Source organism: Myotis davidii, unplaced genomic scaffold (assembly GCF_000327345.1).
Source record: "Myotis davidii unplaced genomic scaffold, ASM32734v1 scaffold1025, whole genome shotgun sequence".
NCBI lineage: Eukaryota > Metazoa > Chordata > Mammalia > Chiroptera > Vespertilionidae > Myotis > Myotis davidii.
The window spans coordinates 1,413,210-1,439,851 of record NW_006297812.1 but is presented as its reverse complement, the minus strand read 5'-3'; the positions used below and the strand labels follow the sequence as shown (position 1 = coordinate 1,439,851).

At 38.5% G+C, this 26,642-nt stretch overlaps 1 protein-coding gene across 1 annotated transcript in view; it reads right to left on the bottom strand.

Moving 5' to 3' along the window:
* DYNC2H1 (dynein, cytoplasmic 2, heavy chain 1) overlaps positions 1–26,642 on the bottom strand; it is a 305,345-nt gene that overhangs the window by 189,540 nt on the left and 89,163 nt on the right. The window contains 9 exon segments of the mRNA XM_006773520.2: positions 2,737–2,821; positions 7,997–8,139; positions 9,212–9,325; positions 12,714–12,822; positions 15,326–15,574; positions 16,698–16,828; positions 22,548–22,715; positions 23,275–23,377; positions 24,732–24,876. Of these exon segments, the coding sequence (XP_006773583.1) occupies positions 2,737–2,821; positions 7,997–8,139; positions 9,212–9,325; positions 12,714–12,822; positions 15,326–15,574; positions 16,698–16,828; positions 22,548–22,715; positions 23,275–23,377; positions 24,732–24,876 (1,247 nt within the window).

The following is a 26,642-nucleotide window of genomic DNA, read 5'->3' as shown; positions in this document are numbered from 1 at the left end:
CTTGAAGAACATAAAACATCATTAAAATTTCCATATTACTCAAAGCAATTTATAGATTCAATGCAATCCCCGTTAAAATACCAACAGCATATTTCACAGACCTAGAACAAACTCTCCAAAACTTATATGGATCCAAAAAAGGCCCAAATAACCATAGCAATCTTGAGAAAGAACAAAGTTGGAAGATCACAATACCAAGTTATACTACAAAGCCACTATACTCAAAACTGTATGGTACTAGCACAAGAACAGACATATAGACCAATGGAACAGAACAGAGAACCCAGAAATCGACCCAAGCCATTATGCCCAATTAATATTTGACAAAGGAGGCAAGAGCATAGAATGGAGTCATGACAGTCTCTTCAATAAATGGTATTGGGAAAATTGGATAGATGCATGCAAAAAAATGAAATTAGTCCACCAACTTACACCATACACAAAAATAAACTCAAAATGGAAAAAAGACTTAAATGTAGGACATGAAACCCTAAAAATCCTAGGAGAAACCATTGGCAGCAAAATCTTAGACATCTCTCATAGCAATATCTTTACGAATACACATCCTAGGACAATAGACTCTAAGGAGAAAATAAACAAATGGGACTACATCAAAATAAAAAGCTTCTGCACAGCAAAAGAAACCATCAACAAAATAACTAGAGAGCCCACTACATGAGGAAACATATTTGCCAATGTGACATCCAATAAGGGGTTAACCTCCAAAATTTATAGGGAACTCATACAAAAGGAAAATAAATAATCCAATTATAAAATGGGCAAAGAACCTTAATAGACACTTTTCCAAAATGGACATATGGAAAGCCAAAAGGCATATGAAAAAATGCTCAAAGTCACTAATCATCCCAGAGATGCAAATCAAAACAAGTATGAGATACCACCTCACAGAGGTTAGTATGGCTCTCATCAACAAATCAACAAAGGACAAGTGTTGACAAGGATCTAGAGATAAGGGACACCTCATCCACTACTGGTGGGAATATAGACTGAGGCAGCCTCTGTGGAAAACAGTTTGGAGTTTCCTCAAAAAATTAAAAGTGCAACTAGCATTTGACCCAGTTATTTCACTTCTAGGAGAATAACCGAAGAATTCAGAAACACCCATCAGAAAGAATATATGCACCCCTATGTTCACAGCAGTGCAATTTACAATAGCTTAGATCAGTGGTTCTCAACCTTGGCTGCACATTAGAATCACCTGGGAATCTTTTTAAAATCCTGATTTCTGGGCCTCATCCTCCGGAAATTCTGTTTCTTTACTAATGTTGTGGCCCCACCCCATAACAAAGAAACAGAATTTCCGGAGGATGAGGCCCAGAAATCAGGATTTTAAAAAGATTCCCAGGTGATTCTAATGTGCAGCCAAGGTTGAGAACCACTGGTTTAGATTGTTTTTGGAAACAATCTAAGTGCCCATCAGCGCTGAATGGATTAAAAGGCTGTGATATATCTATACAATGGAGTACTACACAGCTGTCAAAAAGAAAGAACTCTTATCGTTAGCAACAGCATGGGTAGAACTAAAGAACACCATACTAAGTGAAATAAGCCAGGCAGAGAAAGATAAATATCACATGATCTCACTCATATGTGGAATATAATGAACAACAGAAACTGATGGACAAAAATAGACCCAGAGACATAGAAACATCTAACAGATTGTCAAACCTCATAGGGAATGCAGGGGTGGGTGGAGGAGTGGGAGAGATCAACCAATAAACTCATACGCATATATGCATAACCCACAGACACAGATAATAGGGTGGTGAAGGCTTGGCGGGGAAGGGTTTAGAAGGGGCAACAGGGGGGAAAAAGAGACATATATAATACTTTCAACAATAAAGATTTATTTTAAAAAGTTTAGGTTTCTAGCTAAATACTCTAAGCAATAAGAAGGTGTTCAGATCACTGGAGTCAAATATCTATAAATATAAGTCTAAATGACTGTTACGACTAGTTAACCAGTCACTATGATGCACACTGACAACCAGGGGGCAGACGCTCAATGCAGCAGTTGCCCCCTGGTGGTCAGTGCACTCACACAGCCAACCTCCTGCAGCCCCTGCCCACAGCCACTCCCCACACCCCCAACCCCCCAGCCCCTGGCTAGGCAACCTCCTGGGGTCCCTCCTCCCAGCCGGCCAGCCCCCCAATAGGTTTCTATCGCCAGCCAGGCCTAGGGACCCCACCTATGCACGAGTTGGTGCACTGGGCCTCTAGTTTAATTATAAGTTTCTTAAATTCAAACAATAGGTATTCTGTTAGGTTCTACATGAAATTACAAAAATATTTATTTAAAAGCAAACAGGGGCCTGGCCGGTTTGGCTCAGCAGATAGAGTGTCGTCCTGCGGACTGAAGGGTCCTGGGTTTGATTCTGGTCAAGGGCACATGCCCGGGCTTTGGGCTCGATCCCCGGTAGGGGGCGTGCAGGAGGCAGCCGATCAATGATTCTCTCTCATCATTGATGTTTCTATCTCTCTCTCCCTCTCCTTTCCTCTCTGAAATCAATAAAAATATATTTAAAAAATAAAAAATAAAAATAAATAAATAAAAGCAAACAGGGCTTTAAAGTTTAGTTTTGATCAAAAGAGATATAACCTTGTTAGCTTAGTATCATTCAAATTCATAATCATCATGAATCTTTAATGGATCTGTAACATTAGATGGCCATTTAAGAAATATAAATGATTTAAAATCAATTTCATTAAAAGTACCTGAATATTTTTTCTTTTCTTCTTTTCTTTTTTTTTCACCATATTTTTCTTCACTACCTGTTTCATTGAATAACATTTCAGGTATCTAAAAAATGAAGAGCATTTCTGTAAACCTCAATTCAGTATGAAAAAATTTTAATAAATGCAATTATCAGAGGTTAAAAACCTTTAATACAGACACACACACATGCACATACACACATACACACATGCACACACAAACAGCAGTATTAATTGCACTTTTCTTCTAGGATTTTTTCCAGACTAAAAGAAAAAATCAAAATATATACATCTTTAGAAGACATTATTTCCTAGACAAGATTTCACACATATCAACCATTAATTGATTGAAAAAATAACACTTAAGAAAAGCTCCAATATCTCACTTAAAAGACAATTAGACTGAAATGAAGAAAATCACAATTTAGATTAAATTAGAAAATAATCACAAATGCCATTTAAAATCGCATAATAACTGCCGAAACCGGTTTGGCTCAGTGGCTAGAGCGTCGGCCTGCGGACTGAAAGGTCCCGGGTTCGATTCCGGTTAAGGGCATGTACCTGGGTTGCGGTCACATCCCCAGTGGGAGATGTGCAGGAGGCAGCTGATCGATGTTTCTAACTCTCTATCTCTCTCCCTTCCTCTCTGTAAAAAATCAATAAAATATATTTTAAAAAAAAAATCGCATAATAATTAAAATATGTGGCATAAAAATAACAAAATGCCTTCATGGCATAAAGCAATCCTAAGGGTCCTTTTTCTTTCTTGAATAAGAAATAACTAAAAGTATATGAAAACAATTTAATAAGTGATAATGCTAAAAACTATTGCCTAGCTATAACTAGGTTTTTACTACTATCACAAATAAGAAAATAAAAACCTCATAAACAGATCATTATTACTACATAAAGTATGGTAATCTTATAAGATTATTACTATTTTAAAATATATAAAAACTCTGGAAAAAATAAAGCAATAGAACTATGAAGTTTTAAAATTAGGCCAAAAAGCTTCAACTTCTTTTGCCTAATTGTTAACATTGATACCAAGAGAAAACATAAGTAATCCACGTAACTAGGTCAAAAATCATTTTCTGAATTTCTCGGGCTGAATAAAATGTAAGCCAAAAGATTCCTGAACTAATGGAGGGCCTAAAAGGGCCATGACTCCCAAGCCAGAGAATGATTTTCTCAAACAGCTTCACTGATTCTGACAAAATGCTTAAACCTCTGTGAGAATATTTTAAATTTACACTTTTAAACAAATGGAAATGTTTCTTTGAAACTTGCTTTCTTTAAATAAATCTATTCCTTATGTTAATTAGTTTGTGGCAAACATTTCACAACACACACATATATCAAAGCATCATGTTGTACACCTTAAATATATACAGTTTTTATTTGTCAACTAGAGGCCCAGTGCACGAAATTCGTGCATGAAGTGAGTCCCTAGCAACTGTCGGCTGCCAGCCAGGGCCTCCCTTCCAGCCCCCGACTGGCCCCGCCCCCTGGTCATACTCCCGGTTGAGGGGACAATTTGCATCCTATGCCTTTATTATATAAGATTAGTAACCTAAATTCATTCATGTTATTGTTTACTCCTGTAAAGTTATGACCTTTAGCTTCCAAAACATCTTAATGTCATAATGTCATAGACACAATGCAACCTAATCACTGTTGGGGAATAACCCATATTATAAGACTGACATCAGAAAAAATATTTTTCTAAGAAAAAATGTAATAAATTTCTAGTGTAAAAGAAAACAAAGCATCTTTAAGATGACAGTGGAATTAATTTATTTTGGAGAAGATGATTCCTAGTCATAGAGAAGAAAACCGTTTGAATTTTCTTTTGAAAAAAAACTTTATTAACTACTAGAGACCTGGTGCACGAAATTCACGCAGGGGGGGGGGGGTGGGGTTTGTGTCCCCCAGCCCAGCCTGCACCCTCTCCAATCCAGACCTCTCAGGGGATGTCCGACTGCCTCTCACAATCTGGGACTGCTGGCTCCTAACTGCTCATCTGCCTGCCTGCCTGATCACCCCTAACTGCTTCTTCCTGCCAGCCTAATCACCCCTATCGGCCCTCCCCTGCCAGCCTGGTTGCCCCCAACTGCCCTCCTCTGCTGGCCTATTTGGTTCTGATTGATCATTTTCTATGCCTATCAGCGTCAAGAGCTCCTCCTCCTAGGCAGGCATTGGCTCTCCACAGCACCCAGATTTGGTTCTGATTGGTCGGTTTCAATGCCAGTCAGCGTCAAAAGCTCTGTCTCCTAGGCATCCATTGGCTCCCCACAGCACCCAGATTTGGTTCTGATTGGTCGTGTCCTATACCAGTCAGCATCAAAAGCTCCACCTCGTAGACAGCCATTGGTTCTTCACACAACCCACATTTGGTTCTAATTGGTCGGTTCCTATGCCAGCATCTCCAGGCCTATCTCTGGGCCTGATCAGAGAGGCGGGGCTGAACAGCAGCCCCTACCAGAGGCCAGGAGAGAAAGAAAGGTCCGGCCTCTGGCAAAGCCCAGAAAGAAAGAGGGAAAGAAAGAGTGGGGCAAGTACTGATCAACAGCTGCCACTGAGGCTGAGGATCAGACCTTGCCTCTCTCTCTGGGTCTCAGCCCCCTGGACAGTAAGTGCTAGGTCACCAGGCTGCAGCAGGGCAGTCAGTGCTGGGTCACCATGGCAACCCAGTGCTTACTGAAGGATTTCCAGGTTGGTCAGCCTTCTGTCGTGATCAGTTGTTACAACCCTGGGCTTTAATATATTAGAATTATATCTCAACTAGAGGCCCGGTGCACAAAAATTTGTGCACTCGGGGGGTCCCTCAGCCCGGCCTGTGCCATCTCGCATTCTGGAACTCCTCGGGAAATAACTCCTTTTTTCTTTTTCTTTTTTATTCTGGGCCGCCTTTAGTCTGGCTCCAGCTCTGAGGCCTCAGCTGCTGAAAGCAGGTATCTGGTTTGTTTAGGTTCTGTAATCGAAACTGTGTATCAACTCCAGCTCTGAGATCCCAGCTCGCTGAAAGCTGGTTTCTGGGGTTTTGTTTAGCTTCTATATTTGTAATAATGTTTTAAACTGCAAGCTCAGGGGCCAGCAGCGGCAGGCGGAGAACATTGGAGTCCTCAGTCACTGAAGCCAGCAAGCCTCATGTTAGTTTCAAGCTGCCTGGCTGCCGGCCGCCATCTTGGCTGGCAGTTAATTTGCATATTGCCCTGATTAGCCAATGGGAAGGGTAGCAGTAGTACGCCAATTACCATGTTTCTCTTTTATTAGATAGGATAAAAGCTAAGAGGAAAAAATGGTCTATTCATAAACAGTATCCTACATTAGCAAAGTTTTTCTGCCCAAATTCTCCTATATTCCCTTTTGCCTCCACTTTTCCTCGTGGACATAACAATAGTACTTTCTGAAAATTGAATGGGTTATTAACCCTACGATCTCCTATTAACACCCTCTCCTCTTAATTCCTTGAATTGCTTTCTGTTTTCTTATCCACTATCTTGTTCTCAGCCCATCACCTGCACCCCAAATGGTCATATCAAGACCTTGTCATTAAAAATATCCAAAATCATTCCACAATCTCACTTTCAAGCGTCCCACTCTTCCTCCACTACACTCTAATCTTCCCAGCTCATTCCCTTCACAATGTCAATAATCCTTAGACCCCACGGACTCCTCCAATCCATTAATTTGACCATCTTTATACTGTCATTCACTATCTTCCCATTATAATTTTTCAAATCCCTTGGCCTTCACTTGCTTTGTCATACACAAGTAGCAAAGCCCCAATCCTGGTTAAATGACAGTCATGCCTTATTGGAGGTCTGCACTTATGAGTGTTCATGTGACTAGAGAAAAACACACAACAATGCTGATTGGCCTCAGCTGATCTCCATGATCACCAACCTCAAGTGAACCCTTAGTGCTACCTACATATTATCCTAAACCTTTCACTTTTTTACTCTTCTGAACTGCTATTTTATTTATCCTCTAACATAACTTCAAGACTCCTGAATCTGTTCCTTTAACTTTTCTCTCAACTAATAATCATTCTTCCTATTTCACTGAGAAAATAAAAACAATCAGAAGAGTGTCCAAAACTTCCCCAAACTATTGGACCTTTGCCCTTGTACTCTGCTTTCTTTCCTGTTATTATGGATGACATTTTCATTCTCCAAGCAAAGACCAATCCTTAATCTTTTCATCTGTGCCCTGGACTCATATGCTGTCCACTATCAATGATATTGCTCTAGCAAATTTTCCCTGTCTTTCCTGTAACATAATTTTTGCATATAAACAGGCTATATAATTTGTCCCATCTTAAAACAAAAAACCACTTCCTGCAGTTACTAATCCATTTCTCTCTTATATAACATAATTGCTTAAAAGAAAAAACCATATTCAGTGTCTCCAATCCTCTCTTCTTATTCTTTCTGAAATGTATCCTAATATGGCTTTTTCTACTACTAATTAAAACTGCTTTATCAAAATCATCAATGACCTCCACGTTGTTAAACCCAATTTTCAGGCCTCATCTACTTTCATGAGTCATAGTTAATCCTTTCTTACTCCTCTGAAATGTTATCTTCACTTGGCTTCCAGGCTTCGATTGTCTTCACACTCTCCTGGTTTCCCTCATATTCTCTAGCAGCTCCTTCTCAGTTTCCTTGGCTGGTTCCACCTCATCATGTCAACTTCTTAATGTTGAAGTACCCCAGGGTTCAGTCCTTGGACTATTTCCTCTTTTGTGAACATTCAGTCCTTGGGTGACATCATTCAATCTCATAGCTTTAGATACCACCTATATCTGATAATTCCCCAATTTTTATCTGTATGCCTGACCTTTCCCCTAAACTCCATATTCATATATCCAGCCTTATTAACCTTGCATTTTGGGTGTTTGACCTTTCATATTAACTGCAGATAGCATAGCAATGATAGATATTTTTTCAAAAAATTATTTTATTTAAAAATTGCTAATATCATTACTATGATGTTTTTATTATAAGCTAGTCTATGATAGGCTAGTAACATTTTTTAAAGTACAATAGACATCCATGTGGTCTTTAAGAATATAATCTTCAACCCAAAATTTTAGACTCAACTGAACTATCATATGAAGAAAACAGTGTTATCTTCAGACATACAAGAGATGTTCAGGGCCACAATTAAGGAAACCAAAGGAAAGTTGTGAAAATCAGTAACTTAAAAAAATAGGCTTATATTTTTTATATCCATATTTAAATGTTAAACTTACTTTCTTCATGCTGCTATCTGACCAAGCTTCCATCCACAATACCTGGCATTTCTTATGCAATGCTGGATTACTCTCACAGTTTATTGTGAAGTTTAAATTTGCAGAATCCATTATCAAGACTATATGCAAGTTTTGCTGAATTCCTAAAAAATATATAAGAAAATTATAATTATGGAATATTACAGCAACAATAATTGGGGAAACCAACATATGGTCTGGTTTTATGAAATTAACATTTCTGAAAAGGAATAGTAGGAGCTATTTATTTAAAAAGCACAAGCTATGAAACAGCATTAGAGTATGATTTTTATTTTGGTTAAGAAATACTTGTGTGTGTGTGTGTGTTTGCATACTAACAAAAAATATCCAGAAGGATATTCATGAAGAAGATACTATATTGCTATTTTGTATGTTATTTATCAAATTTGATACTGGATTCTATTTTATAATTTTTCTCTCAAACATTTTTGTTTCAATATTCACAAGCAAAATTGATATCTGGTTTTATTTTAAAATACATATTTTCCCTGTTTCAATATCAATGTTATTTTCCTTTCAAAAAAGAAATTTGGAGACTTTCCTAAATTTTCTATGTGCTGAAACAGTTTAAAATAGCATTGGGATGATCTGTTTCTTAAAGGTGTGGTAGAACTGCCTTATAAACTTGAAGGAGAGGGAAGGTTGGTCCAACTTGAACAACTTTTCCTATTTCATCAATATTAAAGGTTCTTTTAGAAAAATAAAGAAGGCAAATATAATAGTAATGTCTGGGTGGTATTATTACCTTTATTTTTACGTATTCAATTTTAGATATGTATAGCACACATAAAACTATTCCTTGTAATAATAGCAGGTTATTAAGTTTAAAAAATCTATAGTCTGGCACAAACGAAATACTTCATTAATTCTCTAAGATAGGAAGAACAAGCACTAATTTTACCACATGAAAATAAAGGCAGCAATGTACATTGCCAACCTTTCATTCTTTCCTTTTGCTAAAATTGTGCTAACATATTTTTTATTATAGGTTAGCCTTTAAGCTATATTAATTGTTTTTTTCTAAAAGCTCCACAAAAAAAGAAAAAAGTATAAATTACTAACTGGACCCAATATTTAAGAGACCTCTGTAATCTACAGAAAATAAAGTAGATTAAATGAATATTTATTTCACATGAACCAGAGTTTGAATTGATTAGTCATTTAGATGTCACTTACTATATGTGAAGTAATTGAAGGTTGGTCCAAAAAATCCATCCTGTGAAGCCTGATCTTTCAGAGGCAACAGCAAGGGCTCTAACTCTTCAAGGGTATAGAGTCCGGGAACTTCACCTACAACAGACAATTACATTTCTTTTGAATTTTAGTTGCATTACACTAAATCAAGAATATATTTTCCATCCACAATGCTTTTTCTAATTTTGTATTAAATAATCTGCCCCTATTCAATCTTTGTTCCCAAAAATACACAAACCTTATCATTCAATATTACTCACAAATCTACTCTGCTGCCGTCATTTGATAAAATTCAAATTCCTAAGCAAACCATTCAAGACAGTTCATGATCAATCCACGTATCTGGCTTTCTAGGTTCTTTTTTAACACTCCTCCACGGGACCTTGTGTTCTAGCCTCAATAAACTTCTTCGTGGCCCATAAATATAATGAAATGCTCCCTCTTTCTGGAATATAAACCTACAGTTTTCCTCTGTTCCCTATCTTCCCCCAAAATTAGTGTTTACCTTTCAAGATATTACTTTGTCAACTGCTATTCCCACGAACCTTTCCTTACTAACCCTATGCTAAGTAAAGGACTCTTTTCTCTTTCACATAATATCCAAACATATCACTGGTTAGCATTTATCACACCCTTTAATAATAAACAAATTACTTCCCTTCCCTGCCAATTAGATCCTGAATTCCCAGAGGACAAATATTTGATCACATTCAATATTAATGGTAGGGCATCTTAGCAAAGTATCAGGAACACAAATATTTGTTAGGTAAATAAATAAATAAGTGAATGGATGGATAAATAAACTTGTACTCAGTATCAGAAGAACTAATCCACAAACTGCTACTAGCCAAAAGAATGATGAATGGCAAATGAAAGTTGATTAAGACTACAAGCATTTGATAGAGGGCCTGAACCAGGTCTCCTATTAATGCAGTATTTAGCACTGGGTCTGGCACATAATGTGTGTTTAATAAATATTTGTTAAACTAAAATACTTATAGTTCACAAGAACCTATAAAATTAAGTAAAAATTCTTTTGCTATACATCCAAAGCACTGCATTCATGTAGGGCCCATCACAGTTTCATTTCTACTTTTCTTTAGGCTCAACTCAGAGGTATCAGACCACTCACCATTCTGCAAGCTTGCACATATTCAAACACATGCATACATGTACCTATTTCATGTCTTTCTCCAAATTTCAGCCATACAAAAATACTTTAGATTCCTTAAGTTTAGCATAGAAAGCTGGCTCTACTTATATATTATACACAACGGGGAATAAGAAGTTGAAATAAAAAGAGAGACAAAGGCCTAATGAGTACTTTCTCTGGAAGTAGTTTTCAAATACATTTTTTGCCAAAAATGTTGGCAAAATAATTACTGAATTAATGTTTATCTGGATGTTTGCTTTCACAAAGAAAAAGAAAAAAGTAAGGCTGGTCTACTATTTCATCTCAGACAAAATGAACAAGGTCTCCATCTAGTGACGACATAAGTAATATGTAAAAATAAGACTATGCACCTTAAAAATAAAAAGGCTATTCTATAAAAAGACCACAAACATTCAAACCTACCACTTCTATTGTGCCATTACCCCTCAATTCTTTTAAAAGAAATTGAACTACCACTTGTCTAACTAGCTTCCTGGTCTATCCTTCTCATTTGGACACTAAAGTATACTAGTAGATACTTCATATTATAAATTAAAGGTGTTTTCTTTCAATCAAATCTGTTGAATTCTAAAGAAAAAACTACATTATTCAAAGCCTAACTCGCATGATATAAAACAAGTATCTACACTAATAAAAGAGAAAAATGGTAATTGGCATACGACGCTACCCTTTTCATTGGCTAATCAGGGCTATATGCAAATTAACTCCCACTTAAAATTGGCAGTTAACTGCCAACAAGATGGCGGTTAATTTGCATATGTAGGCACAATGCAGGGAGGCGAAAGGGAAAGCAGGAAGAAACCCCCTGCCACTGACAGTGATCGGAAACCCAGGGGGGGAGCTAGCCTCAGGCCTGGTCAAGGGGCCGATCCGGTGATTGGTGATCGGAGGGTGATGAGGGTCAACTCCTCTGGCCGAGGCATCAGGCTTGGGCGGGGGGTGGAGCAAGCGATCAGAGGGAGATGGGTGTCCCCTGCCCAGGCATGATTCCTGGGTCAGAGGCCTCAGGCCTGGGCCGGGGTCCTGAGAGAGAATCAGGTGCCTTTTCCGCCCTGGCCAGTGATAGCAGGAAGTAGGAGTGGAGCCAGTGATGGGAGCTGGGCACGGTCGAAGCTGGCAGTCCCAGGAGCTAGGGGTCCCTTGCCTGGGCCTAAAGTGAAGCCCACGATCGCGAGGCCGCTGCAGCTGCGGGTCCCCGCTGCCTAGGCCGGACGCCTAGGCCAGAGGCGTTAGGCCTGGGCAGGGGCGGAGCCTGCAACCGCGGGGAGCTGGGGGTCTCCTGCCCAGGCCTGACACCTCTGCCGGAGGCCTAAGGCCTGGTGAAGGGGCCGATCCAGTGATTGGTGATCGGAGGGAGATGAGGGTCAACTCCTCTGGCCGAGGCATCAGGCCTGGGCAAGGGGCTGATCCTGCGATTGGAGGGAGATGGGGGTCAACGCCTGAGGGCTCCCAGTATGGGAGAGGGGGCAGGCTGGGCTGAGGGACGCTCCGCCACACACACACCCAGTGCACGAATTTTGTGCACCGGGCCCCTAGTTTATTAATAACTGAGTGAAACATGAGCATCATTTAACTTTGTCCTTGGGTCCCCGAAATGGAAGAACCTATGCAGTTGAAACTCTTGGTCCAAGTTTAAAACTAAGCTACCACATACCAATGCTGTGAACATAATTATTCATTATAAAGAGATTCTGAAAAATAAAAACTGAGAAATTGCATGTATCCTTCCCAAGAAACTATCAAAAAGGTCAGGTGGTTCCAGAGAACATAGGAGTATACCATGATTTGAGAAAAACTAGATCCCATATTATCTGTATTCACATGTCCATATTAAGGCCATACCATATCCACTAAAGATGGACAGTGAGGTTCTACAAATATTTTATTGTAAATTATATTACATATTTCCTTACATACTAGGTATTTTATCTTTGTAGATTAAATTTCTACAGATAAAAAAATTGCTATATCAAAGGTATGGTACATTTTTTAAATAAGTCAGTACTGGTTGATAAATTTCTCAAGGGGTTATAATAGATCACAGACCAACCAAAAGTGAGTAAGAGGGCCAATTTTTCAGCATATTCACCAATATTCAATGTTAAGAATCATGTTTATATAATTCTTCAATCTTTTGGTTTTACAGAAATTTCACAATTCTCCTGTTTTGAGCATGTTTAACCCCATGTCATCTTAATAAAAGCTATGCCAAAAATTCTCTGAAACATAATTTTGCACAAGATAATTTTACTGGCATATTTTTTACATTATTATAACTTTATTTTCTATGAATAGAAACCATCCACTTACCTGAAGACAAAAGGCTATTGATCATCTCCAAAAATGCTGGATGCACGAATTGGTGATCCTCAAGAAGTAAAACCACCTGTTGTGCTTCGACACCTGCGAGATTCAGCACCTGCTCAAAAGAAAATGTTTTGGGACAATTAAATATTTTTGGAATACTTGAAAACTTTAATTCTGTCTTTAAACTTAGTCACATTATTTCTTTCTTTATTTGTATATCTGTAATCAAAATTAAAAATCAAATGTTAGCTATACAGTTAGGAAAGTAAATCTAGTGCATGAACAAATACTATTTGGGAAAAATTTTAATTTTTTTTTTACTTTTATGTAATACTAGTGCCCCAGTGCACAGATTCATGCACATTAAAAGGAAGTTAATTAGAAGGTGGCCGGCGGGGCGGAACTGGGTGAGAAGGGCCAGACACACCCTGGAGCCAACCTCCTACAGTCCCTCCCCAGCCAGCCACACCTGGGGCAACACTGCAGCTCGAAGGTGGTCTGCAGAGTGAGTGGGGTCCCTCCAGCAGATGGGGGTCCCTCAGCCTGGCCTGCAGGGATCAGTCCGAAACCAGCAGACCAACATCCTCCAAGGGGTCCCAGAGTGCGAGAGGACACTCTACAAAGTTGCTGTTGCTTCAGCAGCTCTTGCGTTGAGCGTCTTCCCCCTTGTGGTCAATGCACATCATACCTACTGGCCAGTCAGCCAGTTGCTTAGCCTTTTACATATATATTAGAGGTCAGTGCACAGGTGGGGGCCCTAGGCCTGGGCGGCAATCAGGGTCTATTGGGGCCATCTCACCCAGTCCTGATTGGGGCCAGGCCAGCCGGGGCCTGCCAGCTGCCGGACAGGCCCTTCGCACTGCTGGACAGGGCCGGAGGGCTTGCTGGCTGCCGGACAGTGCCTGCCAAAAGTGGGGAGGGCTGGGGGGAGGGATCATGGGAGGTTTGCAGGCTGTGGGGAGGGACTGGGGGAGGTTGGCTGGCCATGGGAGGTTGACTGTGGGAGCACACTGACCACCAAGGGCAGCTCTTGCATTGAGCATCTGCCCCCTGGTGGTCAATGCATGTCATAGCGACTGGTCGACCGGTCATTCTGGTCGTTTGGTCATAACGGTTGCTTAGGGTTTTGTATGGATAGATAGATCTAAATTATTGTTGATAGTATTACAGATGTCTCCTATTTTCCTCCCTTTTACCCCCCTCCTCCCAATTGCAACCCACCCCCAGGTCTTCACCACTCTATTGCCTGTGTCTGTGGGCTATGCATATCCTATATAATAAAAGGGTAATATGCAAATCGACTGAACTGCGGAACAACCGGTCACTATGATATGCACTGACCACCAGGGGGCAGATGGTCAATGCAAGAGCTGCCCCCTAGTGGTCAGTGCGCTCCCACAGCGGGAGTGCCGCTCAATCACAAGCTGGGCTGACGGCTGGCAAGTGCAGGGGAGGTGGTGGGAGCCTCTCCCGCCTCTGCGGCAGCACTAAGGATGTCCAACTGTGACAAGGATGTCCGACTGCAACATTAGTCAGTCAAATATCCCTCGAGGGCTCCCAGACTGCTAAAGGGCACAAGCCAGCCTGAGGGATTTCCCCGCCACCGAGTGCACAAATGTTGTGCCCCGGGCCTCTAGTAAGTTCTTTCGTTTATCTCTTCTCATCTCCCCAACCCCACATCAAAGTCAGTCTGTTCCATACTTCCGGGCTTCGGGTCTTATTTTGTTAGTCAACTCATTTTGTGCATTATATTCCACAAATAAGTGAGATCATGTGATATTTGTCTTTCTCAAATTAGCTTATTCCACTTAGTATAATATTCTCCAAGTCCAGGTCTTTTACTTCCTTGGTTAAGTTTATTCCTAGGTATCTTATTTTTTTGTTGCAATGGTAAATGAGGTTGTTTTTTTAGTTTCCCTTTCGGAGAGTTCATTATTGGTGTATAAAAATGTCATCAAGCCCTAAACGGTTTGGCTCAGTGGATAGAGCATCGGCCTGCGGACTCAAGGGTCCCAGGTTCGATTCCGGTCAAGGGCATGTACCTTGGTTGCGGGCAAATCCCCAGTAAGGAGTGTGCAGGAGGCAGCTGATCGATGTTTCTCTCTCATCGATGTTTCTAACTCTCTATCCCTCTCCTCTCCTCTCTGTAAAAAATCAATAAAATATATTTTTTTAAAATGTCATCAATTTGTGGATGTTGATTTTGTATCCTGCTACCTTGCCAAGTTCATTACCTAAGTCTAGTAGTTTCCTGGTGTCGGCTTTAGGTTTAAGTACAATATCATGTGAACTGCAAATAATGATAGTTTTACTTTCTCTTTTCTGAGTTGGATGCCTTTTATTTTTTCTTCTTGTCTGATTCTGTGGGTAGGACTTCCAGTACTATGTTGAACAAGAGTGGTGAAAGCAGACAAAAGATAGAAAGTCATCCTTACATGTTCCCACATATGTCCCATATAAATTCCTCCTTTTATTTCTTTTATGTCCATCTAACGTTCCATTCTGGGGTATGTGAGGGTTTGAAATTCTAATAGGAAATATTTTTCCTATCTGTCCATAATATGATTTTTGAATAAACACGGGAAAATCAAATAAAGCAAAAGATTGTAACTCACATGTTTGAGATCATTTTTGAACTGTTTGAGCTCATATCCTCTGGAAATCTTTGGGGAGAACAGCACTGCTCCATGCATATGACTGACCAAAGATGTGATGGTCCGACGGCCTACACCACTGCGTCCTGCTAACAGAAGTGAACCTCCGGGAAAGCTCAGCACTCTGTCTATCCGAGACATATACTCCAGGACTTCTTGGAAAAGTAAAATATCTAAATTCTGGTTATCACGTCCATAATGAATAAGACCCTTTTAAAAAAAATCACAAAGAAAAATTTATAATTACTATAAGTCCCAATTGCATAATAAAAATATTAATATCTAGCTTAAGATGTTAACTTTTAAGGCACTCCAGAAAAGGAGTTAAGTGACTACATGTATTCTCACACTCTACATTTTATTTACGCAATAATCCAGCTTTATGACACTTTCTAAGGAAAAACTTATATGTCATACAAGTTCAAGGGTCCACAGTAGCCACCTCCTCTTGGACACAATTGCTGTAATTAGTAAAAAGCAGTGTGAACTGTCAGGTTCATTATAAAAACTTCGAAAGACCTTAAATTTACCAGTTGTTACAAATCAAATCAAATCAGTGTGCAAGACCAGATATAATAATCCTAAAACTCCAGAAACTAAGTGCCTAAAAAATATTATGTGAACTCTTGTTCTTCAAGATGATTCAAAATCCCACACACATGAAGGATGCACTGCCAGGAGCTATGTGACACAGTGAAGAGAGAGAGAGAGGACAACTAGACCTCACATACTTAACTTTAAACATTTTCAACTTTGCGACATCCTTTCCAGGCAAAGCAATCAATTCACCAGACCATTGAAAACTTTTCTTGATATACAATCCAGGCTAACTTCCAATATAAATAATAATTTTTAAAGCTATCATATGTAATACTGTTTCTTCTTCTTAATTGTAATTAAAAGTAAAACAAAACTGCCAAGGACAGTGCCATTCAAAGGTTCGGTGACCCAGCAGCATCAACATCATCTGCGAGCCTATTAGAAATTCAGATTCTTTGGGCCCCTCCTACTGAATCAGACTTCCTTGAGATGGGGCCCGGGAGTCAGCATATTTTCTAGTTCTTATGCTCACTAAAGTCTGACACCACTGCTCTAGGACGATATACCAATTAATATAAATCCTTATTCATATTTTCAACATCGTGTGTCTTAGCAATTTTATATGTTATCTGTGTAAGCACATGCGTGTATAGGTAGATCTGCCACAATGAACCATTTTCCAAAATAACCAGCTTTGTATATTTTATAATCTTGTACTCCAAAATCTTTCAATAAATATTTTTTAAATTGACTACAATAATAACCAAATTCAAATTCATAACTGAGATTATACCTTTTTAATAACATCCTTGAGTTCTGCAGAATTTAGTATTCCAAGGGGTTTTCCATGTGGAGGCAATGGTTGTCCTGGCGGTGCCCTTGTTACTGAATCATGTCGGGCTCCCCATGTAACATAGAAACTATCTGTAGAAATAAAAGATATGGCTTCAGGCTTGTTATTTGAAATGGAAGCATCAGTAAAGTACATTGCTCATTAAATTATTTTTAAGTTAATTAGTTCAAATAAGAGCATATGCAAAAAGGCAAAGATACATTTTAAAGTGTGCCTTGGAAGACCAATAAGACAGTAAGATACAAAGACTTAAACTGCTAGATCACCCTACCTGAAAACTAACTTATGGGATCCTATTTTATCTTTGCATCCCTCTTCTCTTACCCCCCAAATTGACTCCCTCCCAACTTTCCCTGTTATTCCCCTTCTACTCTGGCCCATTTTCCTTCTCTTTCTCCAGAATCTCCATGTGAAATTTATAGAATAAAAATAACATAAAATTCGCAATAAAATAAAATAATCTCAAAACTCTCCTTGAAAAAGAACATAGATCAATACTGCTAATAGCTCTAACTTCTAAAATGAATTTTTAAAATTAACCAAATTTTAATTAGAAAACAAAAATCCCACAGACTTCCCGGAAATTTATCTATAGCACTGTCCCTGTTACCATTCAAGAAAAATCTATCCACCATTCTATCGAACGTTTCCCTCCCAATTCCTCTGGGAACTGTTCAAGTATCCTCCTTGTCACATGCCCAACTCAGCCACAGCTTCATCTTTCCTAGACCCAAGGTACTTCATGTTCCTCTCCTTCACAATCACATTTCTTACATTATCGTATTATTTTACTTACATTATCTTCTACCTTCAGAAACCACTAAACTAAATCTCTTATCTGGAAACAATAATACCATCCTAATCACCAAGTCCAAATCTTTTTTTGTGGTCATTTTTTTGTGCAGCTTCTTACTGAGCCATTCTTATTGAATGTACTTATCAAGTCAAAATCACTACTTTTTTTTTTTAATCCTCAGCCAAGGATATTGTTTCCATTTTTAGAGAGACTGAAAGGGAGGGTGGGGAAGGGGAGAAACAGAGAAAGATCCATGTGAAAGAGACACATCCACTGGCTGCCTCCCACATGCACCCTGTCTTGGGGGGAGGTGGGGGGAAGCGAACCGCAACCAAGATATGTGTCCTTACCAGAATCGAACCCTCGACCCTCCAGTCTGCCAGCCAACTCTCTAACCACTGAGCAAACCAGGCAGGGCCAAAATCACAACTTCTTTTCCATTTTCTGTTTATCCCTTATATGTTTATTTTCCCTGGGATCTAATTCAGACTGTTATTCTTTAATTCTAAACATTCCTATTGAATAATTTAAGCCTATTCTGTTGCTTAAATTATCAATTACTTACATACCCAAAACCCATCCACTATCTCTAGGCAAGTCTCCCCAGCTTCAGTTTAGTCCCATGTTTCTAATTGCTTAACAGACATATAATTCATGCATTCATTAATAAACACTCACCACACACCTGTATATAAACACTGTGTTTTGTTAGAGATAAGTAGTAAGACAAACATGATCCCTACCTTTATAGAGCTATAAAATTTATGGTAATTCCCAAAAGACTCAAAAAGCTTGCAAACATTCAAACACACATCTAAAATTAAACTCCTTATTTTTACTCCTCCTCATTTCTCCCCTAGACTCTGGTAGTAGCATCCTTCCCTTGTATCCCTGTCATAGGTCTCTGCCCCCTCAACTATATCCTCACTGCTACTAAAATAACACACACAAAGCAAAATCTGATTGGTCCATAACACTCCAATATCACAGATTCCCACTGCCAAAACAAACACGATTCTGCTAATCAAGGCCTTCTGCAATCTGGTTGCACTGACTGCTTGAATCAGGGGTCCTCAAACTACGGCCCGCGGGCCACATGCAAATACAAATATTGTATTTGTTCCCATTTTGTTTTTTTACTTCAAAATAAGATATGTGCAGTGTGCACAGGAATTTGTTTATAGTTTTTTTTCACCTATAGTCCGGCCCTCCAACGGTCTGAGGGACAGTGAACTGGCCCCCTGTTTAAAGAGTTTGAGGACACCTGGTTGAATCTTCTGTCTCCCTCTCTGCCTCATTATATACTCCAGCTTTCTCAAGCCTTGGGTTCTTCACATATTCTGTTTCCTGTCTGGGATGCCCTTCTCCTCTTCTTCACTTAATATAGTCAACTTTTGCCCTGGCCAGATGGCTCAGTTGGGTGGAGCCATCCCAACTGATGCTCTATCCACAGAGCCAAACTAGCCACAGCTAGCTACAGCAATTTTGAAAATGAATAAAGCAGGAGAAGTCGGTCTAACCAATTTAAGACTTACGTTACTACAGCAATCAAGACAGTGTGGTATTGGCAGAAGGACACACATACACATCAATGGAACAGAATAGAGAACCCAGAAATAGACCAACACAACTAATTTTTTACAAAGGTACAAAAGGAATTCAAGGCAGAAAGGTAGCCTTTTCAACAAATGGTGCTGGAACAAGTGGATATCCATAAGCAAAGACGTAAACCTTGACCTAAATCTCATTCTTTTTTTTTTAATCCTCACCCAAGGATATTTTCCCATTGATTTTTAGAAAGAGTGGAACAGAGAGGTAAAGACAGAGAGAAATATCGATGTGAAAGAAACACATCAATTGGTTGCCTCCTGCATGAGCCCCGACCAGGGCCCAGACTGGAGAGGAGCCTGCAACTGAGGTATGTGCCCTTGTGTCCTTGACCAGAATCAAACCTGGGACCCTTTGGTCCGCAGGCCATCACTCTATCCACTGAGCCAAACTGGCTAGGGCTAAATCTCATTCTTTATACAAAAGTTAACTCAAAGTAGACCATTGACTTAAAACATAAAACTATAGGGGGAAATCTTTAGAAACTAGAACTAGACAGAGTTATTACCAGACACCAAAGATCCTTTAAAAAAATTTAATTCATTGGGATTCACAAAATGAAAACCTTTTTACCTGTGAAGGAACCTGTTAAGAGAATAAAAAGACAAGCTATAGAGTGAGAGAAAATATCTGCAAACCACAATTTGACAAAGGACTGGTATCTAGAATAATTATAACTCTCAAACTCAACAGTAAAAAAAAAAATAAAGACTCTAATTAGAAAATGGGCAAAAGGCATGAAGAGACATTTCACTGAAGAGGTTATACAGATGGCAAATGAGCCCATGAAAAGATGTTCAACTAAATTAGCTGTCAGCAAAATGCCTATTAAAACCACAAGGACATGAATACACACTTATCAGAATAGTTAAAATTAAAAAGTGACAATACCAAATGCTGGCAAGGATGCAAAGCAATTCTATCCCTGATATATCACTGATGGGAATGTAAAATGATACAGCCACTACAAAACACCATGGCAGTTTAAAGAACATAAGCATACGAGTACCATACAAGCCTACAACTATACTTGTTAGCATTTATCCCAGAGAAACAAAAGTGTATATTTACACAAAAACCTGTATATGTGTTTATCACAGCTTTCTTCCTAATAGCAAAACACTTAAAACAACCCAGTGTCCTTCAACAAAATGATTAAAGAACTGTTAGTTCATCTGAATACCTACTTGGCAATAAAAAGGAACAAACTAATGAAATATGCAACAACCTGCATATGTATATCTCCAGAGAATTATCCTGAGTGCAAATAAGATTATTGAAATGGCAATATTAAAGACAGAACAAACTGGTAGTTTCCATGGGGTGAACTACAGATGGGTAACATGACAGATCCTTATGGTGATGTTCTGTATCTTAAGTGCATCAATATCAATATCCTGGTTGTGATGTTGTACTATAAGTTTGTCAGATGTTACCACTGGGGAGACCCAAGTAAAAGACACATGTGCTCTCTCAGTATTAATACTCACAACTGTATGTGAATCCATAATTATTTCAAATTAAAAATTAGTTTTAAAAGTTTCAAGGTAGCTTCCTCAAAAAAATTATTATTATATACCTCTTATCAAGCATTTATCCCAAATTATTCAGAAAAGTGGTACTGATTGTAAAACAATGCTTGCTGTATTGTAATTATCAATTTAACAATCTACTTACACCCATCTTTGTGGCATCTGAACACATTAGCAATAGTTATAACTGCAAGCAACGACTTTCATATCTGTATCTGCAATCAGATTACAAGTTTTTTGGGGCACAAGAATATGTCTGGTTTATTTTTTTAAGTCCCAATATTAAGTTTTATTAGTAAATTGATATTTCTCTATATGAAAATCTTATTTTCCTAGATCTAACATGTATCAACCCTTCATTGAAAAGTAAATTATTGAAGACCAGCTGGTTTGGCTCAGTGGATAGAGCGTTGGCCTGTGGACTGAAGGGTCCTGGGTTCGATTCCAGTCAAGGACACATGCCCGGGTTGCAGGCTCGATCCCCAGTAGGGGGCTTGCAGGAGGCAGCTGATCAATGATTCTCTCTCATCATTGATGTTTCTATCTCTCTATCCCATCCCTTCCTCTCTTAAATCAATAAAAATATTTTTTTAAAAAGAAAAGTAAAATACTGAGAAAAAAAACCCATATAATATTTGAGTCCTACAGAGGAGACTCTGAAATATACCAAATTCTAGAGAATTCAGATACCTAATAAGACACTGATATCATCTAATTCCCAAAAGATATGCCAGTTTCTTCATAAAAAGAAATTTTCAGTAAGAAAAAATGCACCATTTAAGAACCAAAGCCTTTCCACACTAAGCCATGACACTACAGGCCACAAGGGCATAAACCCTCACTGAAAATCAAGCCAACCAGGCTTCTCTCAGCATTTCAACCTATCTTAGGCTCTCTTGAACTTATTTTCTGATTTCAAAACTCAAGAAGCACCTAGAATATTACTCCTATCATCTCAACATCCTTCTCATCTTCATAATTTCGGCTTAGGTAACATGACCCCGGGACCAATATTGAATCCAGAAATGTACAAGGTGGGGCAAAGGTAGGTTTACAGTTGTGCGTACACGAAATAGTTTATTCTTGCATTATTATTTATTAATTATTGTATTATTTTCCATACAAACTATAAGCCTTTACTGTGCCCCAGGCCCTGTATAGAATGTATTATATAAAATATTTTTGAAGCCTTGCTTTACAATCTGATAGAACAGAAACTCATTTTGTAGCTTAAAAGTAGTTATATTAAGAAATATTTCCACAATACAGTCCTTTTTTATCAAAAGTCTTTTCACCATGATGATTTTGATCACATGCATTATTCCTACAGCAATTTTCAAAATGCAAATTTGTTATTAAGTAGTAATAATTGCAAATGCAACATAGCTGCTTTGACTACGTGATGTTGTGCTTTGTTTACCATAACAAAGAGTGAAGCTAGTAACAAAAATAAGTAGTTCTGTGCTGACATTATGAACAGTGACAGGAATGAGAATGGTCATTATTTTCAAGCTAAAGGTCTCTGTAATCAAATATAGATTTACACAATAATTTTTAAGTTTCATACATATATAACTATTAAAAACTTCATTATTAAAACTCCTTCAGGGAATACAATTTTGAATTGCAAATATAAAATGCTATGGCCAGATCTCTTTGTTCCCCCAGAAAAACAATTATTATCCTCATAGTTTGTGTGGAATATAATTACTGACATCTAGCAAAAGATAACAGAGCAACCCCTTAAGATTAAAATTATCCGAAATTTTTATTTGTTGACATACACAATCATGCTACTAGTAAAGTGAAGTTCTCATAACATTTATATATTTACAAATTCAGTATCTATATTACCTGCCATATTGTCTAATACATCTGACCCCCAATCTCCTTGAAACACTGATGTTAAAATGTTGTCAAATAAATGAAGTTCCTTTGCACCAACAATTTTGTCACGAAATAAGCGCCGTGCTTCATATGCTACAATTTCTAATACATAATCTAGTGGATGGTTTGACGATCCTAAAAAAGGCAAAATTTTCTTTAATTGTAATAAAATTAAAATGACTTAAAAGTGGTCAGTTTCAGCATATTATTAGAAATAGTGAAAATCTACATACCATAATTTTGGCATCAGACAAATAGAAAAAAAGAGAAAAAGAAGTTTAAATTCATTGGGTTAACGAGTTGGTAAATTTTTCTATTATTTAAAGTTAGGCATTATTATCTCTAGTTGTTCAATAAAAATATCAATCCCAAAAAGCATATGAAATATGATTTGATTATAAAGAATAATAATTTAATTTTTCCCAAAACCATGTTTTAACCATGGTAATCATAAATAGTTTATATGAGAAAACATAATAAAATATTATTATTTTATTTTTAATGTTCATTTAAATTACATTAAAATTATTTCATTTACAGTTTTTTTAAATACTATAAATAGTTACAATATTCATTTAACGTAGCTATCACAAACAATATTTATCGTAAAGATACACACAGACACACAAACAACAAACACACTATGGCATTCTAAGAAAGATAAGTGATTTGAAATCATGAAAGCAAAACTTACCTCCTTCTAAGTCATATCTGAATAAGCCAAGAACCCACTGGGTAAGAATGCAAGGAGTAAAAATATAGTGACTATAATCGTCAACTGTAAATTTGGCCCGCACCTGTAAAAGAAAATACAGTAAATCATCTGACTACTTTTCAGTTATGTAGACTCACAGAAATGCCAGTTTCTACCAGTGGATGGGACAGTATTTCAATGTAATTGACTTCCTTAGTTATCTTGTATATTATATTTTATGAAGTTAAAAACTTCGACAAACTGCCAAAAAATAAAATAATAATAAAATAAAATGCTAAAAAGTGCTTCAAAGAAAGAAATTCAAACCTAAGCTTTATGAAATGGTGGTTGTAATTCCAAGGCACTCACAGATCCAGGTAAGGCCCATTTTCTAATGGCGGGAACCACAGAGCTAACTAACTTATGTTCAAGAAGCTACTGAACTTTTAACACATCAAATTGTCACTCTCTAATAGATAACCAGTAAAGAGCCTATCCCTTCCTCCCTATGGACAGAGCCACTGCTCTTATTCTGGCCTTGATCATTGAACATTTGAATTAAATTTTTAAAACAGAATCAAAGACCTAAATGTGAGACCTAAAGCTTTATTATAATTCTACTTCAATACTATAAAAAGCAACTTCCACAAACACTTTCATAACTTTCACATACTATTCGCTTTACCCAGGAAAACCTTTCATCTCGAGCCACTTTGCAAATTTCTATTCATTTTTCAAAATTCAAGTCACATTTCACCTTCCCTTAACTACCACACACAACAAAGTCATTTACTCCTTCTCTACACTTTCTCTGTACCTTGTCCATACTGTTGTCATACTTGTGACACTGTCTTAATAGTATTTGTATGACTAGGTCCCTCATTAGACTGTGAGCCTCAAAAGAACAGAGACTCAGTCATTTTTGCATCCCTACGATTAGTGCGGAAAGAGACTGTACTCAATAAATGTCTTCTGCCATTCTTAATGCCTGTTTTCAAGCATCATCCCACTCCATCAAAGAAGGATACTGCAGACATTTCCTCACAGGTAACAAGGAAAACAAAAAACAAAACAAAACAAAAAAACATCAAACACTACACTTGGGTTTGAAGCTGGGAGATAGCAACTAACAGAACTCAAGAGAAAGACTTAGTTTTGGAAAAAAGGTGAACTCCATTCTAAATATTCTCAATTTGAGCTGATAGAAGAATAACCATCCATCCACTAATTACTTCAGTCAATATTTACTGGGTGTCTACTTGAAACTGCCAGGGAATACAATAGTGAATAAATCACAAAGAACATCTGCCCTCACAGAGCTGACACTCTAGTTAAAAGGTCTAACAAACAACAGGAAGAGAAAGTCTGAACATCAACATAGGGCAAGATTAAAGATAGTCCTTTGAAGTGATACAAACAGACATGAAAAACACGATGTACTATAGATAAACATATACCTGCTCATACACTTGTACCATAGATCCTGCTAAGAGAGAAATTTTCGATGAAGACCCCCAAATAGAATGATTCTTCAAATTTTTATGTAAAACTGGTTCCAAATATGCCCCATAAATTGTCTGTAATTGCTCTCTTTCTGGGTAACTGAAAAAGAAAGTTAAAATAAATATTTTTTAAAAGGAGCTGAAATAAATCATTAATCTAAATTATTATTTTAATGTTGGGTTATAGCAGTGGTTTTCAAACTGTGCTGCTTTGAGACCTAGTTGCCTCCAAAATTTACTCAGGGGCTAAGGCCAAGCTCAAAGTCCCTATTCTCACGTCAACCAAATTAGATCCCTAATTATCTGTTGTAAAATACTGAGGGTCCTACTTGAGGATTCCAACAAAATTACTTAACAAATATAACTGATTGAAAATCACTGAACTTTATAAAATGGTAAAATGAAAATTTTCCCTAAGCTAAGACACTTTGAGTTATGAAGAGCCTGTATGTAGAGCAGTAATCCACCTCAGAACTAACAAACAAACTAATACAACAAATAAAACCAAACTCCCCCAAACTAAAATCTCATTTTTTTAAATATATTTCTTTATTGATTTCAGACAGGAAGGGAGAAGGAGACAGAGCTGGAAACATCAATGATGAGAGAGAATCATTGATCGGCTGCCTCCTGCACGTCCCTTACTGGGGATTTAGCCCACAACCCAGGAATGTGCCCTTGGCTGGGATCGAACCTGGGACCCTTCAGTCCACAGGCTGATGCTCTATCCACTGAGCCAAGCTAAAATCTATCTCAATACAGCTTAATTGGTGGCTGTAACATTTTTGAAAGAAGAATGTTAATATATGGTTACAATTAGCATGAAAACATAAAACCTAGATTTTATAAGGCAAAATATATCAGAGAATGTAGTGCCATAAGCATAAAATTGCAAATTCCTGTAACAGTTATGGACCATGGAGATGGGTAGATGTATTATTAGAGTAATGCCATCAGTCACAAACATAACTTTACTTTCTTCAGATTTAAATTATCTGTTTATGCCCTTAGCTGGTTTGGCTCAATAGAGAGTGCATCAGGCTGCCGAATGAAGGGTCCTTGGGCTCCATTCTGGTCAAGGGCACATGCCCAGATTGCAGGCTCAATTGCCAGTAGGGAGGGTGCAGGAGACAGCCAATCAAGGAATTCTCTCTCATCACTGATGTTTCTATCTCTCTCTCCCTGCCTCTTCCTCTCTGAAATGAATAAAAATATCCTATATAATAAAAATGTAGTATGCAAATTATCCCCTTGACCGGGAGTTCGTATAGGAGTTCGACCAGGGGGGCTGGGCCAGCAGGGGGAGGAGAGGGAGGCCCCAGCTGGTGGCAGCAGGAGGCACTGGTTGGCAGCGGCAGCGGCAGGTGGCCAGGGGGAGGAGGGAAGCCCCAGCCAGTGGCAGTGGCAGTGGGATCAGGCAGCCAGGGGAAGAAAGAAAGTAACCAGCCAGCAGCCAGCAGCCGCTAGGGACCCTACCACTGGGCCTCTAGTCTATCTTCTATACTAATAAAAGGGTAATATACGAATTAGACCAGACATCTTCCAGATGTCCTCCCAGACAAAGCCACAACGGCCGCAGCTGAGGCAGAGGTGGTTAGGGGAAATCAGGCCAGCCAAGGGGAGCAGTTAGGGAGCAATCAGGCTGGCAGGGGAGCAGTTAGGGGTCTCAAGTCCAGGCACACAGGTGAGTGGTTAGGAGACAGCGGTCCAGGATTGTGAAAGGGATGTCCACCTGCCGGTTTAGGCCCGATCCCGGCAGTTGGACATCCTGGGATCAGGCCTAAACCAGCAGTCGACATCCCCCAAAGGGTCCGAGAGTGGAGAGGGTGCAGGTTAGGCTGAGGGACACCTCCTCCCGCCCCCGCC